The 18,128-nt window shown below is 44.7% G+C and overlaps 1 protein-coding gene across 1 annotated transcript; it reads right to left on the bottom strand.

Annotated features, from left to right (window-relative positions):
• Positions 1-1,564: 1,564 nt before the first annotated feature.
• LOC146171850 (uncharacterized) lies at positions 1,565-17,691 on the bottom strand. The gene is made up of 3 exons (XM_084586309.1): positions 17,652-17,691; positions 10,928-11,025; positions 1,565-1,804 (listed from the first exon to the last, which is right to left on the bottom strand). The coding sequence occupies exons 2-3, from the start codon at positions 11,015-11,017 to the stop codon at positions 1,565-1,567; spliced, it is 330 nt and encodes a 109-aa protein (XP_084442435.1). The 5' UTR covers positions 11,018-11,025; positions 17,652-17,691.
• Between the last annotated feature and the right edge of the window lie 437 nt (positions 17,692-18,128).

Raw genomic sequence — 18,128 nt, forward strand, 5'->3', positions numbered from 1 at the left:
CGCTGAGTCCTGGAAGCCATAGGTAGATGATTTCATGTCCTCCAATAATTGCACAGTGATGAATTTGTCGTATTTACGTAACGAGTTGCTCATCGGCTCCACGGCGAAGGGCGGCTTTTAAGGCTTGTAGGTCCGCTCTTGAATCTGTGAAGATAGACTACCAATGAGGGCTCTGCTGACTGGCTCTGCCCCAATATAGTCCGACGTAACACGCGCGCGCGCACGTCGGCCTCCGCGACGTTACGTCGGCGAAAAACCGACGTCTATAGTCCAACGGCACGGCGTGATGGACGTAGCGAGTGCGAGCCGACGCGGCCCAACGTCGCCGACGCGCAAATAGAATCTCGCCTATTTCTCGCCGACCGCGTCAGCCGCGTCGGCCACACATTCCAGCATTCCTCACGCGCAGTGAAGATGGCGGCTTGCATGTAGACAGAGACCGTGCTATAACCACGTGCGCATTTCAGACACCGTTGCGGAAAAGGTGCTAGAAGGAATTCGAGGGCGGCCCTGCATCTATGATACCAAGCGGATTGACTATACAGAGACGTTCAGAGGAAAGAAAAATGCCTGCGATGCAAACTGTCAGTAGTGCGGCTAGGCACAGCTGTGAGTTCTTCGCTGCGGTGCGTGTGCCATGGTCGTTTTAATGCATTGCTCTAGGTGGTGTAACGATGGTGTTGTTTCACTTATCTGCAGTACATTCATAGGAAGAATACCAAAAACTGCGGAAGCGGCTTCGCATAGAGTTGTGACCGGTACACGCCGGAATCGAAGGCCGTACTCGATTTGGCCTCACGGAACGTCAGTGGTTCAACAACCAGGGAATTCGCGAAATTTATGGAATTCTACAGGAACTGCGGCCAGCCGAGAAAGTGATCCTCATTACTGTGTAATCTCTAACTCCTCTGTAATCGTACATATACTTAAATTTTGATTAGTTTTCAGTAAAACACACACGTATACAATCATCGTTCCGTCTGTAGCCGTCGGCGGCGCGGGTTCAGGCCGTTGCTGGGCTGGACGTCTCCACGGCTGGCTGTAAATGCCTTGTGCCATTTGAACATTCGCAGTAAACACATCGCGTCATTGCCTTGATCACAACAGTAATTAGTGCCTTGATAGGCTGCAGCCAGGTCCCTGTAGGTGCCCTGTCGTCTGCTCGAAAATGAACCCCGAAAACGTACCAGCCCTCGAGGGCGTCTTGTGCGCATGCGCGCCGCGGCATCGGGCACGCCAGCCGCGCCAGACTGTAGAAGCGACAGTTTTTTGACGCGCCCGTCGTAGCCGACGCGCCGTGGCTAACGTCGTAGACTTAGCCAGTCGCGTCGAAAACGTCGGACTATACTGGGGCCTTTAGTGCAAGGAATGAGTGCACTCTGAAGGTACAAGACATTAGTCTGATCTCAGATGATGAGACATTCAGCATGGGAATGCTACCATGCTATGGTGATACTCTGCATGGTTGCAAGGCTCCTACATCACACCTCATGTTTGTGTTGTGCATAATACTAATATGCCAGCTTCAGGCCTTGTGCAAGGCCTCAATCAGTTTCTGCTACAGTTATGACACAAAATGTTTTGCAGAAATGATGCTCTCCATGAGATGAGTCTCAAGTGCAAAGAATGCAAGCTTCCAAAAGATACATGTGGTCACCTGGATTGGCTTTATTGGCTGATACACTGTGGTCACAAAACATCTGCTTTCGGTCCACCAGGTTCGAGCTTGGATGCAGGTTTCCTTCTTCAGCTGCTCTTGGCCTGTTGGATTCGAGCTTGGATACAGGTTTTCGCTGTGCGACATCTGCAAAATGCAAAAAAAAAGCAGGACTATATTCCAAAATCCGAAAACTCAGCTGTCTTTACAAAACATTCTGAGAAAGGGGTAATTAGGTGCTGTATTTTTAATTGATAACAATTCAAAAAGTTTCGATTCTGAACTACAGAAATATGACGAACTGACACAAGAATACAGGCGTTCAGCATCAGTCCATCACAAAATCTAATACCTTAGTCGAACAGATATTTCAAGGGTCTTTGAACCATATCCTATCAATCAAAGACATCTGAGCACTGCTTCATGGAAAGCTACAATAACTAGAGTGAACAGAGCAGTCCAGAACTGGAGATTTAAATGGACTTTGAGAAATAGAAGTGTGCATTCTAGGATATGGCTTAGCACACAGAGCTAGGAATAAAACCAAACCTGAAATGAAAGATTATGCAATTCTACATATATGGTCATAGAAGAAAAACAAAATTGCACACAGAACAGTATGGAAAGTATATCATCACTGCAACTTGTACAAAAACAGTTGATAACACATCTTCAAAAGTGCACGAGTATTACTTGAGCCCAGCAGCGAATTATCAATGGCATTATCAATGGCAATAGCGGGGTACAAGAGCTTAGTGAGATGATGGAATCTTTCAATGGTGATCGAGAATGCCAGGTAGAAGTGGCACAACTCTCCCCAAGTTTACTAAAAGCTTGGTTAGGATTCATGACGGCCCCTCAGCCTTCCTTCCAATAAGGTCGAGAAGTACCCTAACCACCCGAGGCAGTGGAAACAGTGCATAGGGATCAGGTTAACTGATATTCACAAACATGCCTTGACTAACACCTTTACTCCAAGCGGTCCTCGAGGCCCTTTTTTTTTTTTTTGAAATGAAGCTCCACTTGAGTTGCTCCTCGAGTGCATGAGAAAACAGAGCATCTATAAGTGGCACTGACACTACTACGGGGACACCTAGACTTCCACTTGAAAACATGGGGCATCGCAGCTTTCACACACTGTGCAGACTTCGTTCTACTGCATACCAAGCCTTTCATGAAAGTGGATACAATAAGGATTCACAGAAACACTCTCTGAAGCATTGGCTTCGAGAACCTCAATCGGACGCGAAAATACTGAAACATCGTTTCAAGTACGACCAAGAAAACCCTCCTAAGTTTCTGCGGCTGACGTTGAGCATGGATAACTATCGTCAGTTGCAGATTTCAATGCTGTAGTTGATCATCGCATTATGCTACTGTGGTGTAAACACATTTCAAGTCATCACCAGATACCTTAGCAACATTTCAGAGCACGCCGAGTGCCAAGTTGCAGAAAGCATTTGATGGCTAACAGCAAATTAAACATGTGCAGTGGTTTCTGTGAACCACTGTGGACAGTGGTGCAATCGTGGGGAATGTCATATTGTAAATAGGAAGACAGCGAGGTACCGGAGGTGCAGTTGTGCCATGGAACACCTGTGCTGCACACATCAATGGCTTTCTGATTGCCTCAAATATACTTGTATGTCTAGATGCAGTGCTGAAGGGGGGGGGGGGGGGTCAATTCTGTCTTTTAGCTGTGGAGCGATATTTGCAGTTGGTGGAAGACATGGCTTTTCAAGTGCGCTTAAAATTAAAGCTCCTAGCTTGCTTGGAAACAGAAGCGGCATTTGCTTCTGGAAAGACAAATTTGTTGGCTTGGGTGCATGCGCTATAACATGCTTCTTTGAACCTCACATGTGCTCAACGCTCGCCGCTGAGCACTCAGAGGGCAAATATGCAACTAGGTCACTAGAGTTCACAGCAGTTCGAGCAGTTCTCAATGCCTAAATCCTGTTCTACATCAGCCATATGTCATTGGCAGTGTATGTTGGTAGATGTGAATTGTTTTCAGCCATTTTTCACAGCTGCCTTGTTCATGCAGTCTGCAAAACATATTTTACTAGGCTGTGACTTTTTTTTTAACGTCCAAAAGCGACTCAGGCTATGAGAAATTCTGTAGTGGAGGACTGCAGAAATTTCAACCACCTGGAGTTCTTTAACGTGCACTGATGTCGCACCGCACATGGGCGCCTTGCTTTTAGTCTCCATCGAAAAGCGGCCGCCACAGCCTACTAGCCTGTGACTCTTGAGGCAGCTTGTGGATGCTGTTCACAAGGACTTGGCATTAGAAAATGAGCATGTTACACGTAGTGGCATGCACTTTCCGGGCCAAATTTTGGCCTTATGGCCCATTCGGTTGGGGGGACGAGAGCAGAGGTGCCGAGCAGTACAGAGAAGTACAGGAGCACGCCGAGCGAGGGTGTAATTTTGCTCCCACGGGAACGCTCTCTGCGTGTCGAGAGCAGTACGCCACGACCATTGTGACCGCACTTCCCTCCCCAGCATTCTCCGCCTACCCGCAGTAGCAGCAGTTGCAACCCGAGGAGAAGCAAACACTCCATGTAGAACTGCTTTGCATGCCTTTGTTCTCACAGCGCGGCGATCTGCCTCCTTTGGCCCTTTCGATGCCAGCAGTGACTCTCAAACCTGAGCAATGCTTTGCAGCCACCATTTAGAGCGTCACCGACTTGAGAAAAGAAAAAAGATGGTGCGGATACACCGCTTTATGTCATGTGACTTCCTCTACACTCTCTTTAGATGAGGGAGCAGCCGGGAGTGCATTCAGGTGCTCTCAGCAAAGGAAAATACCTCCTCCTCTACCATTGGAAGCCAGTGATTCTACTCCTGCTCTACCACTGGAGGGCACCCACTTGTCTGAGAGCACTTTCGAAGTGCTCTCGAGGGCGCCTGCTCTCCCGCTCGAATTCGCCATTAGTCTTGCCCCGTATGCCACTTGTGCTGTCTGGAGTGGAGAAATATTTCTGAAGGGTAAGTCGGAAGAAATGCTGAAAAGCATTCAAGAATCTGAACAGAACCTTAAGTAGAGAAAAGACTGTTTTCTGCACTTTATGGAGCTGAGGTAGCATCGAGTGGAGACATGTTTTTGAATTCGACCACAAGGGTAAAATTTGAATTAACTATTCCACACGCAAAACACTCATGTCCTAATGTCAAGTCCTCTGAACATTCAGAAGCAAACTCGATATTCACAGGCTAACAGAACGTTTCCCAGGCTGCATGAAAAGGCAGCTGTGAAAAACAGCTGAAAACACTTAATGTTAGGCAAAATGTCGCTGCTGCTGTGATATTGTTCATGTAGAACATGACATATGCATTGAGAAATGCTGTGAAATTTAGTGACCAAATTTGTTTATTAAGATTTGATTTGAAGTTGTTGCTACACTTGATCTTTAAGCTTGCAGGGCTCAGGGGAGAGGGAAGAAAATATGCGTGCTTCTTCGCTACATATACGCCCAAACCAACAAATTCAACTCGCTGATTTCAGTTTCGAAACAAAGCTTGGAGCCACAATGGTCCCTGCACTTGAAAAGCCATGCCTTCTGCCTACCGTGAATATCTCTCCACAGAACAAGTGAACCAACCGCTTTGACAGCACCGTGTGTCCATAGAGTACATAGTACCCTGATGTGACAAGCAAGCCATTGATGCCTGTAGCACAGATGTCGACATTGTTCACAAGGCTCAATCGCGCTACTAGTGGCCCCAGCTTCCTTTACACGTACTTCTTCATCATCATCATCATCAGCCTGATTATATCCACTGCAGGGCAAAAGCCTCTCCCATATTTCTCCACTTAACCCGGTTCTGTGCTAGCTGCATCCACTCGACCCCTGCGAACTTCTTAATCTCATCCGCCCACCTAACTTTCTGCCGCCCCCTGCTACGCTTTCCTTCCCTTGGAATCCAGTTTGTTACCCTCAGCGACCATCAGTTATCCTCTCTTCGCACTACATGTCCTGCCCATGTCCATTTCTTCTTCTTAATTTCTACTAGAATGTCGGTAACTTGAGTTATTTCTCTGACCCACTCTGCACGCTTTCTATCTCTTAATGTTACCCGTACCATTTTTCGTTCCATAGCCCTCTGGGTTGTCCTCAACTTAAGTAGAACTCTCTTGGTTAGCCTCCACGTTTCAGCCCCATAGGTGAGTACAGGCAAGATGCAACTGTTGTATACTTTCCTCTATAGCGATACCGGTAAGCTGCTAGTCATAATCTGCGAGTGCTTGCCAAATGCGCTCCATCCCAATCGTATTCTTGTTATTTCCTTTTTGTGGTCCGGATCTGCGGTTACTACCTGTCCTAAGTAGACATATTCGCCTACTACTTCCAGTATTTCGCTACCTAATGTAAACTGCTGTTCCTTCCCGAGGCTGTTGAACATTACCTTAGTCTTCTGCATACTGATTTTCAACACGCACTTGCTAAGACCAAAAATGGGAAGACTGCAAAAATGGGGGGGGGGAGGCAGCATTTGTGTACAAAAGGGGGAGGCGGCTGCTACTTTCAGGCGGTGTCTGATGCGTCCTAATCTAAACATTCTAAGCATAAAAACATGCAGCAGCAAGCATGCAATGCATGTCTAAAGGTGTGCGTCTGTCGAGATATCTGCAGGCCGCCACCAAATGTTCTCACTACGTCTCTATAGCCAACGCAAAACTGATCTGCATGCCCACCACCAGTTTTCTCTCAGTACCATCGGAGCGCTGTTTAAATTTTTTAATGCAAAACCATAACTAGCCCATTTACACGTAATTTCATCCGCGACCGTCGTTGGCTGCGTTGTTTCCGAAAAAAGAGCAATCACGCCATTGCTGAGCATAGAGCAGCTTAGTAACATAAGGCATGCGGCTGAGCTCAATAAGAAGGATCAGATAACATGACATTTGGGCAAAGCCTTTAACCTCAAGTACACTGAGTGGCTGCCCTTAGCCGAGATCGAAAGCAAAGCCAGCACAGCATCTATATCTAGTGTGGCTGCATTAGCTGTGCATCACTGCCTACAAGAAGCGCAGTACACCAACTGTTTTCGCAGCCAGCGACACCAACTCTTGCTCGGCTAAAGTCTGTTTTGATTGATTTCCTGCTTAGCCAATGATGCCGATGGTGCTAGTGTGGCCTCTGATGGAGATGCTCGAAATTATAATGCGGCTGCTGATTCCTCGGTGCTGGTTCCGCAAAAGCCATTCTTTGCAGGCAGAAGCCCCTTATCGGGACATTTAGGGCAGTGATCGTGCAATCAGAAAGTTTGGTCAACATCTGAAGTCTTCTAAAAAGTCGGAAGGGTTGGCTGCAGGTATGTACGCAACATGCCTTCCCCACAAGTGTGTCCTTGTCTGTGGAAGCCACCAAGCAGAGCAAACTTACTATTAGTCTTCAAATTTGTACCGTAGCTCTGCACTAAGTAGGTTCTGAAACACTGCTCATATACAGCGACAACTTAAAATGTGCAGCACCACAGAAGTATGTGATGATCAACTACAGCACTGGAGTTAGTGATAGACCATGATTATGCCTACTTGGTGTCAGAAGCTGGGATGTCAGGAGGAATACCAAAGCCATACCCAGAAAAAATAATGTGCTAGAAGTTCTAAGTTAACCAGGTTTGACCTGGGCTGTCACTCAGCCAATGCTTCAGAGAACAGATCTGTGCATACTCACTGTATCCACTTTAGTAAAAAGCTTGTAAACCCGCAGAACAAAGCCCACAGAGAGAACAAATGATAAGATGTCAAGTGTTTACAAGTTGAGTGCCAGTCTATGAGCCCTCAAGGTCACACAACTGCCAATAAATGAAAAGCAGGCATTCAGGGCTACGTGAAGTTGAAGTCAATGTATTCTTATGAAGTCAAGATTTCCTGTCACTATACTCAATCTCACAAGCAGTCTGCTGCACCTGGCCCATTCGAGATTATATAGATTATAGTAGGTAATTGTGCTCTTAAGTGCCTCTCACCCCTTGAACTGGCCAGGGAGAAAGTAGGAGCACAATGACCTACTTGGACCCTTTGCAAAACTCAATGCGTCACCTATATTATATAGCAGAATCCTTGTGGGAGAATATTTTTGCACATCTTGGGTGCACAGTCACGTGATACATGGGTGATGTAGCCTATATGTCACATACACATATCTCCTAGATTTTTTTTTACAGAGGCATGCTGCTTAGTCAAAAGACGCGATGCGCGGGAGTGTAGTGCGCACCGATTCTGTGCGTTTGCAATTTTTTGTTTTCGTTCTGTTTCTTCCGATAGTTTGATGGAACGGCTGGTATGCAATGCGATGTGGGATACTGGAGTCGTGAGTCTGTTTTTTCGCAGCATGTCACCGGGATGGTGCGTTTGCTTTCTGCAGTCTAAAAAAAATGTGCAAGAGTACTTGCTGTGTGCGGGGCTGCATATATATTGAGTTCCAGAGTGAGAGTTATTTGCACACACGCATGCCCATACGTGCCCATACACATGCAGTTTTGTAGTGGCGCAAAAAAAAGTAATTCTGTCAAGACAGAGCATCTTCTAAAGGGCACGTAAACTTTGACGTTTGGATTAAGCAATGGAATTATACAAGATGTTTCACATAAGGTTTGCTTTATGGGGTTTAACGCCCCAAAGCGACTCAGGCTTGTATCACATGGGGGGCTTAACTCAAGGTACAAAACCAGCCCATGTGCGGACACAGAAGCAGTCAAACCTTCGGTGCTACAAAAAAAAGCAAGCATGCACACTGCTCTGTGCTTTGCCGAGGCAGCTCCAAGCCATCACTCACTTGAAACCGTGCTGCCTGCGTTGGCCAGCCTGCCCCCCCCCCCCCTCGATTCATTCATTTTTTCCGCACTGCTAAATAAAAAAAGGAAAGCATGCATACTGCTGTGCGTTTAGCTCGCAGGACAGCTAGACTCCCCTCCCATTACCTCCACTCCCCCTTCCCACCCGCCACTCATTTTAAAGGACGGCCAACATCCCAGCACCCTTGCGTCCTTCCCGCACAGACCAGGCAACCCTTTTCTCACTCTCTCCCAGTAGAATGAAAAAAAAAGCTCATGCAGGACATGCAGGAGTGACATAGCCACGTCACTTTTGTTTCAATGAGGTTTGGGTTGCTTTGACCTGAGCAGCAGTATAGGGAGCGCTCAAGCTTTGATTGCTTCTGTGCGCAGCACGTTAGAGCACAGGGCTCGATCGGCCACCCTTGTACCTTAAGTTAAACCCGTTGTGTGAAACGATAGTGCCGGAAAATTGTTGGTTCATAAGCTAAGCCACATCTTTTATGAATTTACAACTTAACTTCAAACACCAACGTTTATGTGCCCTTAGAAGATGCTCTCAGTCTTGACAGTTATTTCTTTTCTGCCACTGCAAAACAGCATGTGTGTGGCGTGCGTGTGTGCAAGTAACTCATGCACTAGCCTTGCATGTTTTCATTACAATGAGGAAAACAAATGCACAATCCCTGCAGCGCATTGTGAAGAAGCAGACTCTTGACTCCGTGTCCTTGCATTGCTCGAATACCACCAACGCCACTAAACCACCGGAAGAAAAAGAATGAAAGCTAAGCATAAGATAGCAAATGCACAGAATCGGCGCTCACTCTAAATTCCCTTGCATCATGCTTTTTGACTGAGCAGCGCTTCTCTCTCAAGGAAAAAAAGAATACAAACTCCACAAGATATGTGTACGTAACACATAGGCTATGTCACTGATGTATCACATGATTGTGCACTGAAGACATGCAAAAATATCCTCCCAATTCCCTTTGGGGCAGAAGTTGGGTGCAATGCTGAATATTTCTGTATCAAACCTCATGTTATGCACGAATCTGACGAGAAGCATGCCTTCACTATTGAAAACCAGAAGGGCGGAAGTGGGGGGGGGGGGGGGTTATGAATTTTGTTTCTGAGTGGAGCAGGTAATGGATGTGGTCATTGTCACAAGAAATGTCTCCTGGCAGCCACCTATTTCTGCCCCCAAAACAGGTTTGGCCGCCACAGTGAAGGGGTTTGTGCTGAGCAGAGAAGCATTGCAGAAATATTCTGCCAGAAAAACCCCATACTTCATTCATGGTCTATGATTACATATGGCATAGTATTATCAATAACACTCCCCTGTTTTCTCTTTTCACTTTACATACAAATTATATTGGCACTCAGTTTAGCTACCAAAAAAGTGCAGGGGGGCCTTTTAGAGAGGAAATTTGTCAGAGCTGATTTATAAGAAAGCAGCCATCAACGGGTCTAGTTGAAGACAGGAAGACCAGAAAAATAACCCTCCAGAAAGGTCTTCAAGGAGTTCCAATTTGAGAAAAATTTATTCACAGTAGTTTTGCATAAATGTGTGAAATTTAGGAAAACAAAGACAAACATGCTGAAAAAAAGAAAAATTAAATAGGGACAATAGAGGTGACAACTGCGAAAAAGAGAGCCACCTGTAACCATGGTCTGGACGCATGCCAGGCTGTCACTTTGGGTTTATATTATATAGGCTCATGCTCTATTCGATTGTTCCCTCTGAAGTGCACTTTTAGTTTTCATGTAGGCTTGCTTTCAGAGAAAAACCATGCAATTTTTTTGAGAATTTTAAGCAGCAAATAATTTCAGGAGTTCCAAAGCTCCTTGAAATAGTTCCTGAAAACCAAGGGTACTCAATGATATCAAAGGCCTGTGTAGACCACACTCCATGATCATCATATTGAAGGGAATGGCTTACCAGCCCAGCCTCTGGGGCCTGTGCCCAATAAAGTATGGATGCATTATGTAGAACTTATGAAATCAGCTGGTAATGACATCTGTTTCAAAACTTCTGGCTTTTCCTACCTTAAAGTAAGCTCGAATTTTCAGTAAGTAGCACTTTAGTGGATAGAATGCAGTAATTTAAAATAAAAGACAGCTTCAGCTTGTCCTCAATGTCCTTTTATTACTCTAAAGCTGAACATGAGCTATGAGAGACATCATGAAGGAGGGCTCTGGGTTAATTTCCAGAGCCCTCTTCCACAAAAGTTCTTCAAGCTATGCAGTGGCACCAAATGTGGGCAGGCAAATTTGCATTTTGCCTATATCAACAGGCCACAGGCACCATTCCACTCCGCATTCTCAAACTCAACAGCCAAATGTCATAGCCAATAAGCAATGGCAGCAAGCAAAGAAAACACTGAAGAAACCTAAATGTCAAAATAAACATGAGGGGTCACAAATGCAGTATTGGGTTAGGCAAATAAAAAACTACACATACTGAAAGATGTCTTCAGTACTTACATCAATGTCCTGCTTCTTGCCCACCACAGCACAGCACAATTCCGGCAAAGGGTATAGAGCTTGAAGGAGCCATTGCTTACGAAGCCACATGGAACTTGCTGCAAAATAAAAAGTACCATGACCCAAGAAATTAGTGAAAACGTAATATGGTGCAACACGTACATGCAGAGGCTTTGTGAGCAAGAAATAAAGGCACAGTGTAGGAACACCACAATACTGTTTTTTTTTTCTTGAAATGATGCACGACATGCTGGTGCAGGTCACTGCATGAAATTTGCCTCTGCCTGCTAAATAATCTTAAAATATTATTTTTTTAATTCAAAATTTCACTTTGGGATTCAATTACTTGAAGGGCGATTGCCTACAATGCCAGAGAAGAAACAATGTTGACATCACCCGAGACATACCAACAGTGAAATAAAATAACTCCTTTCACTCCATCTCGTCGTCAGCCTGGCAAAAGAGCACGTCAGGCATCACAGTGCCCCTAGCTACAAATAAAAAAGCATTTACTTGACTTTAACTGCAAGTGCATTTTAACAGCCTATCCATAATCCACCAGTTCCCACTAGGTTCGAGATCAGACAAGCCCTCCCTTTCTTTATGCTTTACATCGAGCGAGCATCTTAATTGGTACTGCAGGGCCTAATGCATGCCTGCAACTACAATACTACTTTTCTAAGAGATGTGGAACTTCATTAAAATTCATTTTATGACCGAAGTAGCGAAGATTGTATTTTATATTGAAAGAAGCAGCAAGAAAAAACAAGGGTATGAAAGGAGACAATACGGGCACTAGCTTACAACTAATGTTTATTGAAGCACACATGAAATATATAAAGAAGACGAGCAACAACGCAAACCACTCAATCACTGATAAGCAAAAAGCAAGACATGAATCACTAAAATTTAAGAACAGTTCCCTATCTAGATAACCCAACTCACTGCATGGTAACATGATGGATGGCTCACTAACACATTCATTACCTAGTTGTAAAATATGTCTAGCTTCAATGATTTCTCAGCTGATTTGCAATGGATGACAGCCAGAATGTGCACAGCAGAAAGAAACTGAAAGCAACCAGTGCATTCTTACAATGCACAGCCAAGTTGACCTCTACCTATATCTACTCAAATGGAACCATTCGGAAGTTTTAGTGATTCATGTTTTGCTGTCTGCTTATTGGTGATTGAGCGGTTTGCAGCGTTGCTTGGCATTATATATTTCTTATTTGCATCAATAAACATTAGTTGCGAGTTAGCATCTGCTTGCTTCTTTTCACGTCCTCGTTTTTTCGTGCTGCTACTTTCAAGATGACACCTTACCAACTCACCCAAATTACATCCTTATGATTGTATTTTAGTCAGTAAAATTTTACTTCATGTGACACTAATCAACACACCTGACCACGTTTCATGGAACTTAAAGCCAATCAATGAGAGCCTCATCATAAAGCATGAAAGTTGGCTCAGATATGCAGCTCTCCATGCCAACACAGCTTGCACAGACATGATTTTCTGTGGTAAACAAAACACTGGGCTGCTGCAAGGGTGGTACAGAGCAAGCAGAGGGTGCTCTGACACTGAGAAGAATTGTGGCATTGAATCTTGCTGTACATGGAGATAATGTTTTGGGGCTATGCAGCCGAGTCTAGGTACGAAAGAAAAGGAGAAAAGTTTCTGTCCCCTTGCCGTGAAGAGTGGTTTGCTCACTATTTGGGCTAGGAGTGTACTGGGCTGAAGTGAAGGGAGGAAGTTGGAGAGTTAATGCAAGGTCACTAGGGCTGAAGTAACCCACTCTACATGGCAAGGGGAAAGAGGTATGTTGCCTCTTCCTTTCTGCCTAACTTCAGCTGCATAGCCACAGTCATCCCCGAGTATAGTGATGTGCTACCGTGATCAAGACTTGTAGAACTGAAAACTGAAAGTAACAAAGGGGTATGGCATAATTAAAATATCTATGGTGTCCAGGTGAATAGCACGCTGCACTCCAGGGTTGCTGACTGCGCATTTACTTATTTTATATTAAAAAAAAAAACAGTAGTTAGTGAACCATAAATATAATACTTCTGCTATAATCAGGATTCCACAGCTCTGTAAACTGCATGAAGAAAGTGAAACTCAATAGTTTGCACTGACAACTCACCAGGCACCCACTGGTGAAATAAAAGTGGAGCAAAATGTCATCTGCATTCACCACATTCATCATGAAGGTATTGCAGACACTAAGCATAGTTCACCATCACAGCACTTCTAATATCATATCCAAGCCATCTATAAAGCTACCTAGCTTGTCACATGAACATATCAACAGATGACTTTCCAATGGTCATATGACTGACAAAATTCTCATGAAAAAAAAATGTCTATGACCAAATTAGCACTTTTCTCAGAGTTCACTGCATGGGAGTGAGTTCGTCAACTGCTAGTGTTTCAGAAAAAGGGGTCATCAACCTGTAAGTAACCTGAGTTGAGTTGCAAACAACGAAATTTCGGAGAGTGGTGAGGGGCAGACTTTGTGGCATTACGAAGGTCATCTACTAACGCTAACAGTAGGCAACCTTGATTTGATGACAGGGTTCAACATGCCAAAGAAACTTAGACAATGAGGGTCAGCAATAGTAGGTAGCTCTGGATAATTTTGACTATCTGCACTTCTTCAATGTGCACTGACACTGTACAGCACATGGAGACTTAGCGTTTTGCTACCAGCGAAATGTAACCACCCCGGCTCAGACCGAGCCCGCGTCACCCAGCTCACTAGTCAAATGCCCTAAACACTGAAACCACCACAGTAGGGTGCAGGCAGCCTTGAAGAGGGTTACATTTGCAGGCATGTTTTGTACAAGCCAAGCTTATATAAGCTGGGTATGGCCAAGCTGCGGCTAATGAGTAGCATGAGGCTCCTTGCAAAGTGCAGATCCCGACAGCTTGGCACCTGTCCACCACCCACCATTTGCAGTATTTCTGCCTCTACAGCCAGCTTCTCTGTTCTTTCTCCTTTAAGTTCCAAACCACCTATTGTTTAGAATTCTTTTGAACAATGAAACAGTATGCCACCCTTATGGACATACATCTAACAGAGCTGCTCACGACTGTAACCACGCTCATTCGAGAATTTCAATATGCTTGCTTTACAAATGGGGCAGTAGAGGCATATTAACAATCGTGGCATGAGTTCTTCACTGTGACCGCCAGCTTTGTTAAATGAAAAAAAAAAGTCATTCTTATCATTTACTTTGCTCTTTGTAAAATGTTGCCTTTTTAGTCAAGAGTTCTCATTAAAGCTATGGCAGCAGTTGCGTACGCCCATAGCTAAAGAGCTCTCTGACATATGCCCGCATTGTATTAGCTTGCTCGTACATTGAACTGAGCCTTAGCAAGCTTCGCAGTGATGCAAAGAGATGTTTGCCCACGCTAACATCTCGGCATTTCCATAATGGCGCAGATCAGTGTCTTCACTCTACTTGTGCTATGAGCATTCCTGTCATTAGCGCATATTGAAAGTAAAAAGGATGACAGCAGGCAATGCGACATATGCCAGCAGAGACACGTTCACCTGCTTTTCCTCTGCACATACAGTGAATTACAATTCCAGAAGTGAAGTGGTCTGCCTGCTCCGCAAAAGAGCACCTGCATCCAGTACAGATTGTGTCCCCATTGCGTTTGGAACTCATGCCAGCGCAAGTAGGTGGTGCCCATGAACTGACAGAAGAATTGCCTGTTATTCTGTGTGCTAGCCCGTGCTTCGTCTGCACGTGCCAGCTGTTTTTAAACCTGTAATAGGTCTGCATTTCTCCCGCTGCTTCTTGGGATGGCGTTCACATCAACAGTTTATGCCATTCTTTCGTATAGCCGAGTGCGGGCAAGCAGGGTTAAATTTCTCTGGCACTATTCTCAAATAAAAGGAAGTCGCAGTTCACCATTTTCACTGTTTCAGAGTTCAGGAATGGCTTTAAGATCATGAATAGCACATAAAGATGATTTCCGCACAAAATCTTCTAGTCACACTCCGAGCTGAGGTCTTTAAAAAAGATTTTTGCATAATACTGCTACTCTTAGACTTGCTGTCCTCAAGAGTAAGCACTAGTTCATGACAGCAATTTGCATTCATAGCAGTGGCAAGTAATAATCATCTATTATGGAGCACAGAGGGCACAGTCAGCACAGCAGAGCATGCTACTGGAAATAGAAGGTGCAGCTGAACAAATACCCAAGCAAACTTCTAGCCGGTTCTGTTGATTTCGGAAGAGCAATCCACTGCTCCAGGGACCGATCTTGGCTCAGCAATCGCTCCCCATCTCCATTGGGAAGATGGGACCTGTGTTCCGGATCTGCATTTGGAATACAGTTACTCCAAAAAGAGCAGAAAATAATGTTCTGTAAGTCACTAAACACTGTGATTGGAATTGACCATTAGTAAAGTCTTGTCATCTATCACCTCGATCTGCTCATAATTTAAGTTGCATTATAAAAGTCTGCGATTCTGCAGGAACCTCTGATCTCACACCAAGAATTCAGTGCCCATAGCAGGCACAACGCGCATCTAGAGATGCCAGGTAATGTAACTCGAAAGAAATGTTATGCTAACTCTTCTTTACCTACTAAGAGAGCAAACAGTATTTCTGTCATCGAACCTTCTTTTAAACACTATTTCATGGCAATGGCAAAAGGCATTTCGAGTCAACTGCAGGTCTAACCTAGTACAGTGGCGATGAACGAGCCCCTGAGCCTGCCATGTGCCAAGGCGTAAATGCACTTCACTGCAATGTACGAGTAAACAAGTGGAAGGCTGGAAGCTTGAACAATCTGTTTCCAGTAAACAGTGACGTTTGGGTGGTTAGGTTGGAATACCAAGCAAGCACTCTGCCCATAGCTTTATCTACTAGATTTCCTCTCAAAGGTATAACCAGCAAACAATGTCTGCAACTTAAGCCAGGAGTACAATCCCAGCATGTTCCGAATGTTCTGAAGACTTCGATCATCACATTTACTTTTTAATCATGCCAGTCACCTCAACATCAAATCAAAGCAATATATGTGGCAGCTTATGGAACCCTCGCACATACAAAACACACCGAGAAATGCAAGCCAGTCAGTCTAAAGGCAGCCTATCATCAGCATATTGTTCATGGCCTTCACAGGGCCACCAAGTTTGCTCCCTGACCACCCTATGAACATGCAGTGTTTGCACCCCAAATCGGGTTACAGAAAATGTGGCGGCTCTTTAAACGAAATAGGAGCAGTGCACCAAGAAAAGCAAAAGTTCGTCCGTAGCTCCCATTATGTCAACTGAAGAATGTGCAGAGTCAGACAAGAAATATGGATTTCTGAAAACATGTATTCTGTATAGAAATATGAGTGATATCTAGGAATCTAGGAAGATAGTGGTACCAGTGCAGTAAGCAGTCTGCCCCTTGTGCATCATGAAGGGCCAATGCTCTCGAACTTCCAAACCTTTTATCATGCCAAAACATGCTCACCCGATCAATTATGAATTGTGAAAGGCTACACACTCTAAAGTGGAAACAGTTCCATGCAAAAAAGTAAAAAGAAGCCAAATGCAGAATGTGATGTGACTGTTCAAACAATGTCTGGAAGTGCATGTGGCAACCAAGCAATTCATAAATGTGGTAGCCATTCATAATCTAGATCCAGACACAACACTAATTCCATATCAACATCTACCGTTGCTTCTACAAAACATGCATAAATTTAAACAAAAACACCACAATTGAATGATACTTTAAGCAAAGGCTTGCTTTGCTTGGAATTCTGCATGCACTCTTCATTTTGAAACTTGCATGAATTTCATATTCTCACATCTGTGATGAATCAGTGGTATACTGAGTACGGAAAAACTGCACATTTTGATTCACATTTCATAGTAGAGAAGATGAAAATCGGGCATCTCCGCATTAAGATTTTTTTTCGCTTCATTTGTAAATAATTAAACAAGAAAATCAATATTAGTGGTACTGTTGAATGCATAATTACCTTTACACCTTACTGACATTTCTGGACTGAAGGTCTGAGTTTGGTGTCTGTCATTTATATGCGCTTAGTAGTTTTTGGGGATTACTTCAGTCACGACCAAAGTATGAAAAAGAAAATATCAAGCCCAATATAGGCGAAAAAATTCAAAATAGCTCAAAACTTTTTTTTTTCCCCTTCTGCTACCCAAGGCTCGACAATGGAGTTTAAGTATACGGTTGCTGCTGAATCACACTGCCGTCGCATGTTCGCCGGCTCCATATCTCGCTATCCGCAATATTTATGGAACATAAGAATAATGAACTAGCCCTGTTGTAACGCAGGTAGGTTTTACCACTTATTCAATCCGTGTAGTTGCAACTGCACAAGCGCCGGATCTTCAACTGCAGCGCAACATAAGGCCCGGGTCGAGGCACTTGGAACTGGCCCATTCTAAATTCTTGCCGAAGGCTGAATTGCAGTAGGCGCCAGCATCGTGCACCCCGCAATGGTCTTACGAGTGATGATTTGTACGGCATATTCTACTCTGAGCGTGCAGCCCCTGGCACTAACTGTCTCTTTTCCTAGACACTGCAAACGCATTCACCCTTCCCTCGTCAAAAGCAAACTACCGTATGTTATAATGAGATGCGCGTCTTGATGTTTACGAACTAGCGCTGTGTTGGCATGCATCATCAGTTCTGCGCAATGTTTTTAGGAGAATGTACAGGGAAGATGGAAATTAACTTACCTCCGAGATGTCAAATGTATGCCGAGTGGTGGCCGCCCTCTAATAGTCCCGTCGTCAGCGTAGTGTTTGCAGTGAGAGCGCACAAAGGAAACGCACTACCTGTCGGGCACGCGAGCACACTTTTTTCTCAGGTATGCACGCAACCTTACCACGCTTCTGCACATCGCACGAGCTATTTTGTTGCGCTCTGTGCCTCGTATATCTCGAAATAAAGAGCCGCCAGCAGCAAGGCCCCCAACAACACACAAGAGAAAAAGGCGCGACGCCACCAACTCATAATGGCTACGGCTAGCACTTCGATCCGCTTCGGCTGCCTCGTCTGGTTTCGACTTGTTTCGGTTTCGGAAGTCGCTGACCTAACGACTTTGCTGCTCGCCGAACAGTGGCAAGCACGATGTCGGGCGTCTACGCGCTAACACTGCATGTTTGTCGTGTATACGCGCCTGTAGTTTGTACGTTCAAAAATTAGCAGTGCTA

Source organism: Amblyomma maculatum, unplaced genomic scaffold (genome assembly GCF_055883805.1).
Source record: "Amblyomma maculatum isolate TAMU_Amacu unplaced genomic scaffold, ASM5588380v1 scaffold_18, whole genome shotgun sequence".
Classification (NCBI taxonomy): Eukaryota; Metazoa; Arthropoda; class Arachnida; order Ixodida; family Ixodidae; genus Amblyomma; species Amblyomma maculatum.